Source organism: Pollachius pollachius (assembly GCF_949987615.1).
Source record: "Pollachius pollachius genome assembly, chromosome: 20".
NCBI lineage: Eukaryota > Metazoa > Chordata > Actinopteri > Gadiformes > Gadidae > Pollachius > Pollachius pollachius.
Window position 1 is genome coordinate 17,827,528 of NC_136953.1, and position 8,714 is coordinate 17,836,241.

Genomic DNA, 8,714 nt, shown 5'->3' on the forward strand with positions numbered 1-8,714 from the left:
TGTAGTACGCATGCGCTTCTTCCCCTCCCGTTGAAGGAGTATTATTGTTCATCTTGTTGGCGTTTGAAGACCGTAACGCCTTGGGTTCCTTGCCTTTTCAATATGCTGTTGTGATTCTATGATGCGATCAGCCGCCAGAAAGGTCTTTGGTAAAAAAGAGAATTAAGAAGAACGTCAAATAGTAAAGTGATATAAGCAGCGATGGCCAACGAGCGTCTCCGCGCCCTGGAGGAGGTGGAGAAGGAGGTCGGGGTGGTCCTGCAGTGCGCAGGTAGGAACAGACCTAGGATCCTCAGGCCCAGGACAGACCCTGTAGTAGGACCACACCAGACCCTGGACCTCTAGTAGCGATGAGTGCAGACTACCGCCGGGCTTCGTGTGTTTTGCCCCAGAGAATGAGTCCGGTGTCTCTCAGCTGATGGTCGCGGTGTCAAAGGAGATGTTATGATCCACTGGTAGGACAGAAGACCCATAGGAGAACCATCGTGTTTTAACTCATGGTTTGTCAAAGCAGAACGATATTAAAAGGTTGATATTGAAGAGGTTAGGGTTACGGTCTGTGAAGAGCCAGCGTTAAGACTGGAGCGGTGTTTAACTCCTTCATGTCCTCCAGGTAACGTCCTGCTGGAGCTCTCCAAAGACAAGCACAACGCCAGCTTCCTGGACCGACAGCTCGCCCAGTTCCTGAGCTCAGTGAACCGCATCGAGAGCGAGCTGAGCGGCCAGATCCGCTACCTCACACAGGTAGGAGCTGTCCGGTCCACGGGGGGGGGGGGGGGGGGGGGGGGGGGTCTGCTCCACCTGTAACCCTCTCTGTTGACCTCAGGTGGCGACGGGCCAGCCTCACGAGGGCTCCACCTACTCGGCCCGGAAGGACTGCCAGATGGCGTTGAACCGGGCGGAGTACGCCAAGGTGAAGCTGGGCGAGCTGGGGCGGACCTGCGAGCTGATCCTTGACCAGCCGCTGTAGGCCCGCCCCCAGGACGTCCTGCGAGCTGGTAGGACCAGCCGCTGTAGGCCCGCCCCCAGGACGTCCTGCGAGCTGGTAGGACCAGCCGCTGTAGGCCCGCCCCCAGGGCGTCCTGCGAGCTGGTAGGACCAGCCGCTGTAGCCCCGCCCCCAGGGCGTCCTGCAAGCTGGTAGGACCAGCCGCTGTAGGCCCGCCCCCAGGACATCCTGCGAGCTGGTAGGACCAGCCGCTGTAGGCCCGCCCCCAGGACGTTCTGCGAGCTGGTAGGACCAGCCGCTGTAGAACCGCCCCCAGGACGTCCTGGCAGCTGAAGACATCATGTCCCCTTGTTGCTTTTATCTTATTGCTTTCATTTGTTCATTTTGCATTTTACGTCGTATTTTTGTATGAACTGTCAGAATGTTTATGGGTTACAATGGAAAGGAGACAAACCGCCTTTAATTAAAAGATCAAGCATCACACATTTGTTGACGTCAATCTCTGAATTTGCCGACCTCCCTTGCAGTGACGCTAGCGGCTTCTCTCCGGGTTAATGACGTCATGATAGTTCCAACTCTCACCACTTTTATTTACCGTCCAGATCTTTTTCGTTACTAGAGTAGGCTTCTAGTAATGCCATTAATTAGTTGTGGTCCAGTAGTCCAAAAAACATCCAGGTTATGTAAAGTTATGTTTTATTATTATAACCTTAAGCATGTGCTTTGAGTGTAATCGTTCTCCTAGCACAAAGTAACAGGGCCGAATTCTAGTTTACTCCCAGAGATATCATTTAGAAGTATTCAGTTAACAAACACACGAAACCTAACACACACACACACACACACAATATCCCACTAGCAATTTTAAGAAACAATTGAAATTGTCCTTACAATTAAAAACAAAAAAATATATACGTTGGAATACATTTTACAATAACACACTTCACTATAAACATTTGTTGTTGAACATCTGTTGTAACACCTCCACTGGTTAAATTCAAGAACGGATGCTACTTGATGTTTTGGGAAAACACTGCGAGGAGCGAGGAACACATTAAGATATGCTAATTAGTGCTAATTAGTGGAGTTGATTCAGGCCTGAATCCGTTTGGACGAACAACCACAAGGCCAATAGTTGGTGGTTGATCTCAACCTTCGGCTCGTGCTTCCCCAACCCTGGGGACTCAATTGGAAAAATCTTTTCCAGAAAAGACTTACCAGTAACAACAATCCTTTAGTGTATAAATTACCATAAACCAAGAGAAAGAAAGAAAAATAAGCTCCTATTCATCATCGTCATCGTCATCTTCATCATCATCCTCGTCTTCATCCTCGTCATCATCGTTATTCATCATGGTGTGTTGTTGCTGTTGTGTTTGTTGTTGTTGTACCAGGCTGGCTCCTCCCCCCACCTTTCCCTTAGACTTGTAGTCGGCAACGTCCTGCAAGTCAAGCAACACCAACTTAACACCTCAGAGTAGAGACAAGCAGCCCCACGTTTACACTTAAGGGTAGAGACAAGCAGCCTCATGTTTACAACTAAGAGTAGAGACAAGCAGCCCCATGTTTACACTTAAGGGTAAACACAAGCAGCCCCACGTTTACAACTAAGGGTAGAGACAAGCAGCCCCATGTTTACACTTAAGGGTAAACACAAGCAGCCCCACGTTTACACTTAAGGGCAGAGACAAGCAGCCCCATGTTTACAACTAAGAGTAGAGACAAGCAGCCCCACGTTTACACTTAAGGGTAAACACAAGCAGCCCCATGTTTACAGTTAAGGGTAGACACAAGCAGCCCCACGTTTACACTTAAGCGTAGAGACAAGCAGCCCCACGTTTACAACTAAGAGTAGAGACAAGCAGCCCCACGTTTACCCTTAAGGGTAGAGACAAGCAGCCCCACCTTTACAACTAAGAGTAGAGACAAGCAGCCCCACTTTACAACTAAGAGTAGAGACAAGCAGCCCCACGTTTACACTTAAGGGTAGAGACAAGCAGCCCCACGTTTACACTTAAGGGTAGACACAAGCAGCCCCATGTTTACAACTAAGAGTAGAGACAAGCAGCCCCACGTTTACACTTAAGGGTAGACACAAGCAGCCCCACGTTTACACTTAAGGGTAGAGACAAGCAACCCCACGTTTACAACTAAGAGTAGAGACAAGCAGCCCAATGTTTATGCCTCAGAGTAGACACAAGCAGCCCCACGTTTACACTTAAGGGTAGAGACAAGCAGCCCAATGTTCATGCCTCAGAGTAGAGACAAGCAGCCCCACGTTTACCCTTAAAGGGTAATTCCGGTGTAAGATGGATTTGGGATATGTTTTGTATGATAACGAGTTGAAACGTTCGTTTTGGAGCACAAAAAACGTATATAGACGCTTTCATCAGTTGGCTGTTTATAGCCGATTCTATCAAAACACTATAAACTTAGAACGATGGGGGCACTGGTTAAGGTAAAAACTAAATCGCTATTTTAAACCACTTAAAAGGCTAAAAGTAGCCCGACACGTCTTTGGTAGTATAATAAGGGTCTTAACATATAAAACGAGGCATTGAGAACTTTGTAAGTGTACAGATTGTTTATTAAAAAGGAAATGTTATACACCCGTCGACGCCATTTTGTTTTTAAGACTCGATAGGTAGATTGACGAACACAGAGATTGTGACATCCGTCAGCAACATGCAAGCTCTGTGTTCGCCAATCTACTTATCGAGTCTTAAAAACAAAATGGCGTCGACGGGTGATCTACTGACGGTATTGTGTGTATAAAATGTAATTTTTAATAAAGAATCTGTACACTTACAAAGTTCTCAATGCCTCGTTTTATATGTTAAGACCCTTATTATACTACCAAAGAAGTGTCGGGCTACTTTTAGCCTTTTAAGTGGTTTAAAATAGCGATTAAGTTTTTACCATAACAAATGCCCCCATCGTTCCAAGTTTAGACCGTTTGATAGAATCGGCTAAAAACAGCCAACTGAAGAAAGCGTCTATATACAGTTTTTGTGCTCCAAAACGAGCGTTTCAACTCATTATCATACAAAACATATCCAAAATCCATTTTACACCGGAATTACCCTTTAAGGGTAGAGACAAGCAGCCCCACATTTACCCTTAAGGGTAGAGACAAGCAGCCCCACGTTTACACTTAAAGGACAAATCCGGTGTAAAATGGATCTGGGATATGTTAAGTAGGATAAAGAGTTGGAATGTTAGTTTGGGAGCAAAAAAGCGCGTATAGACGCATTCTCAAGTTGGCTGTTTTTAGCCGATTAGACCAAAACTCTATAAACTTGGAACCATGGGGGCATGTGTAATGGTCAAAACTAAATCGTTATTTTAAACCACTTAAAAGGCTAGAAGTAGCCCGAATCTTCTTTGGTAGTATAATAAGGGTCTTAACATATAAAACAAGGCATTGATAACTTTGTAAGTGTACAGATTGTTTATTAAAAAGGACATTTTATACACACAATACCATCAGTAGTTCACCCGTCGACACCATCTTGTTTTTAAGACTCGGTAAGTAGATTGCAAACACAGAGCTTGCGTGTTGTTCACGGATGTCACAAGCTCTGTGTTCGTCGACAGGTGAACTACTGATGGTATTGTGTGTATAAAATGTCCTTTTTAATAAACAATCTGTACACTTACAAAGTTATCAATGCCTCGTTTTATATGTTAAGACCCTTATTATACTACCAAAGAAGAGTTGGGCCTTTTAAGTGGTTTAAAATAACGATTTAGTTTTTATAACACATGCTCCCATCGTTCCAAGTATATAGAGTTTTGGTAGAAACTGCCAAAAACAGCCAACTTGAGAATGCGTCTATACGCGCTTCTTTGCTCCCAAACGAACATTCCAACTCGTTATCATACTAAACATATCCCAGATCCATTTAAAACCGGATTTGTCCTTTAAGGGTAGAGACAAGCAGCCCTACGTTTACACCTCAGAGTAGAGAAGGTGGTTTCAGCGAGCTAGCATACCTTCTGGTACTTGTCCTTGAGCTTGTTGGCCTTCTGCAGGTAGGGCTGCTTGTTGGCATCTGTCAGGTTGTTCCACTGCTCCCCGAGCTTCTTAGCCACGTCTCCAATGCCCAGAGTGGGGTGTACCGCCTTGATCTTTGGCCGGTGGTCCGCACAGAAGATGAAGAAGCCAGAGCTAAAAGAGGAGGAGGGTGAGGGGAGGCAGATGGTCCAGAATGAACACTAACCCTAACCCAGTGAGTTAGTACTAACCCTAACCCAATAAGTTAGCGCTAACCCTAACCCAATGAGTTAGTGCTAACCCTAACCCAATGAGTTAGTGCTAACCCTAACCCAGTGAGTTAGTAATAACCCTAACCCAATAAGTTAGTGCTAACCCTAACCCAATGAGTTAGTGCTAACCCTAACACGATGAGTTGGTGCTAACCCTAACCCTATGTGTTAGTACTAACCCTAACCCAATAAGTTAGCGCTAACCCTAACCCAATGAGTTAGTGCTAACCCTAACCCAATGAGTTAGTGCTAACCCTAACCCAATGAGTTAGTGCTAACCCTAACCCAATGGGTTAGCGCTAACCCTAACCCAAAGAGTTAGCGCTAACCCTAACCCAATGAGGTAGCGCTAACCCTAACCCAAAGAGTTAGCGCTAACCCTAACCCGATGGGTTAGCGCTAACCCTAACCCGATGGGTTAGCGCTAACCCTAACCCTAACCCGATGGGTTAGCGCCAACCCATTTCATAGGTTTCAAACAGACATAATTCGATGTTATTTCACACTTCCTTACGGGGGTCTCTTGGGGGCATTGGGGTCTTTCTTCTGCCCCTTCTTCCTGCCAGGAGCAAAATGCTGCATCTCATTGTCGAAGCGGACCTTGTCCTGCTTGGCCAGGTCCTCAAACTTCCCCTTTTCTTTACTGGAGATGGTCTAGGGAGGGCAGAACGCAGCGATCACCATACAGAACACAGTCTAACAGGTGTTCCACCTATGACTCAAGAACACCAGACATCTGGCCGGTTCTTAGGCCCTGGTTCTCACCTTCCACCGCTCTGAACACTTCTTAGAGAACATGGTGAAGTTCACAGGAACCTCTGGGCTCTTCTTCTCGTGCTCCTGGCGGCAGGTCTTGATGAAGTACGCGTAGGCGGACATTTTGCCCTTGGGCTTCCTGGGGTCCCCCTGCACACGGGGAGTCATGTTTAGAGAGACCCCGACAACACAGCCAGAGGTTTAGAGACCCTGCGACACAGCTCAGAGGTTTAGGGACCCCGACAACACAGTTCAGAGGTTTAGGGACCCCGAAAACACAGTTCAGAGGTTTAAGGACCCCGACAACACAGTTCAGAGGTTTAGAGACCCCGACAACACAGTTCAGAGGTTTAGGGACCCCGACAACGGTTCAGAGGTTTAGGGACCCCGACAACGGTTCAGAGGTCAGACGCTGTGTCTTCACCGCCCGCCTCAACACGCGTCGCCACGAGGAGCCGATCTCCTTCAGAGGGGCAGCAGGTGGTCTCGAGTGCTCGTCTCGTGGATCACAAGCGGCCTCAGCCCCCAGTTTCGACCCACCTTGGCCATGCTGAAGGCTGGGATGCGCTGGATACGAAGTCAGTGGTCCAGTCCTGCAACAGAGGGAGGGTTAGTGGGACACATCTTCCCACTTAAATAATAATAATAATTATAATGGATTGTATAGCTTTTCTAGACACTCAAAGAAAATAAGATCCATATATTCTACCTTATTTATAAAATTTAAACAGACGATAAAAATAGAATAAAATAAATATAAAACGGTAACTGCTTTATGCACATGCTCAAACATCGACATATTTTTTATTTGAAAGAACATTCAACTTTTTATTGATATAATTTATAATATCAGAAATATGGTTTTAACAAACACATTTCTTTGGTTAATAAAACAAAAAAATAACATTTATTGAAATCAGTCATAATATTTATATACATATCCTTTATTAGTTGAAAAAGATCCTTGTTTAATCTTAGTATTTGACCCAGTATTTATCAATATTATAGTATTTATTAGTATTTCAGTATCAGTTATAGTAAGCCTATTTAGTATTGAAGATGAACCCTCCACCACCGGAATAATTCATTGTTAATCTTAGTATTTGACCCAGTATTATAGTATTTATTAGTTTTATAGTATTTATCAGTATTACAGTATTAAAGTATTATTATTATTATTATTATTATTATTATTAATAATATTAATATTATTATATAGTAGGCTATTATTTAATGTTGAAGATGACCCACCACCACCAGAATTATTCATCTTCCATTTTGAGGACCGCGGGTCTGATGTGAGAAACTAACGTTTATTTTCCTCCATCTTGACGTCTACCACATCGTTTTCATGTGAGCTTGTTGTTTTTCTGCGTTTTCCCACCGTCGGCCCACCATTAGCACTGGTATACTGGTAACGGTGGGAGAGCGCTGGGAGCGCTGGTAAAATGGCTTCTGAGAAGAGAGCAGCTGCTGGTTCAACAAAGCCGTACCGCCCCTCCTGCTCTACCCTGACAAAGCCCTCCGACGGCCCGGGAGGACCGACAGCCCTCAGCCTGACCCTAACTGAGGGGAGGGCCGGGTAAACCGTGAGGACGGCTCTGCCTCATGAGCGGGGTTATGTATTTAATATTATTTAACGTTTTAAAGTTGTCCTCTCGTTCTTTTACTGCTAACAAAGAAGATCAGCAGCCATTTGTAACGACGAGGACAAAGTTACAAAACACGGAATGAACTTGCAGAGAACATATTCACGGGTCCTGTCATGAGGAGATAGGTGGATCGGGGAGAAACTGAAGCCCCGCCAGCCCCCCGGGCGGAGCGGCCAGCAGAGCCGGGTTCAGACCGCCAGCCCCCCGGGCGGAGCGGCCAGCAGAGCCGGGTTCAGACCGCCAGCCCCCCGGGCGGAGCGACCAGCAGAGCCGGGTTCAGACCGCCAGCCCCCCGGGCGGAGCGGCCAGCAGAGCCGTGATCAGACCGCCAGCCCCCCGGGCGGAGCGGCCAGCAGAGCCGGGTTCAGACCGCCAGCCCCCCGGGCGGAGCGGCCAGCAGAGCCGTGATCAGACGAGACCGCCAGCCATTTTACCGTTGCGCGGACCTCGTATCAGATCTCCCTCCGCGGCTCTAACCTCATTATTCTAACATCATATTCTAGGCCCTCCGATCCTCTCTTACTAAACAGACCACCGCCACGGTGGAAATATAAATGAAGTCCGTGTAAAACCCCATCGATGAGCTCAGTCGTCATGGCTCCACCGGCCGTAAGATTAACATTTATAATGTTAATAACATTAACAACAATAACCAACGATGAGCTCGTTTGTTTTATTTTTTCACAGTTTTACCTTAAGTATTACAGGATATAGGCTATGTATGTATGTATGCATGTATGTATAGTATTCTTTGTACCTATATTTAGCGTCACAACATGACGATGTGAATTAAATGTCTCCCTTATATAAAGGGGAAATGTATGTCTTCATGAGAAAAAATATTCAATACGTAATTAACCCACTGAAGCATAAATCAACTCTTAAAATGTTAAACAGTTAAAATGATAAATAAAGATTTAAAATAGGCCCTGTTTCTAGAACAAACTATAACGCACATATCGAAGTGGACCAATCCCTAATCTGTCCATCAATAAGGTGGTGTTCTAAGAGGACATGGATGCTCCGGGCTCACCTGGTCTAGTCCGGGTCCTGCGCGCTCCTCGGTGTTCTGCCGCGCTCTCCTCTCGC

At 46.0% G+C, this 8,714-nt stretch overlaps 2 protein-coding genes across 3 annotated transcripts; one reads left to right on the forward strand and one right to left on the reverse strand.

Annotated features, from left to right (window-relative positions):
- The first annotated feature begins 4 nt into the window (after nt 1–4).
- Nucleotides 5–1,411, forward strand: med11 (mediator complex subunit 11). The gene is made up of 3 exons (XM_079757707.1): nt 5–271; nt 614–744; nt 827–1,411. Exons 1-3 carry the CDS (start codon nt 202–204, stop codon nt 968–970), a joined length of 345 nt encoding a protein of 114 aa, XP_079613833.1. The 5' UTR covers nt 5–201; the 3' UTR covers nt 971–1,411.
- A 274-nt stretch (nt 1,412–1,685) lies between these two features.
- Nucleotides 1,686–8,714, reverse strand: hmgb3a (high mobility group box 3a). Of its 2 annotated transcripts, none has more exons than XM_079757705.1 (6): nt 8,659–8,714; nt 6,514–6,566; nt 5,983–6,123; nt 5,732–5,871; nt 4,945–5,119; nt 1,686–2,390 (listed from the first exon to the last, which is right to left on the reverse strand). In XM_079757705.1, exons 2-6 carry the CDS (start codon nt 6,520–6,522, stop codon nt 2,232–2,234), a joined length of 624 nt encoding a protein of 207 aa, XP_079613831.1. In that variant the 5' UTR covers nt 6,523–6,566; nt 8,659–8,714; the 3' UTR covers nt 1,686–2,231. The 2 variants fall into 2 exon arrangements, with proteins under 2 accessions (XP_079613831.1, XP_079613832.1); XM_079757706.1 differs by lacking the exon at nt 8,659–8,714 and adding an exon at nt 7,225–7,906.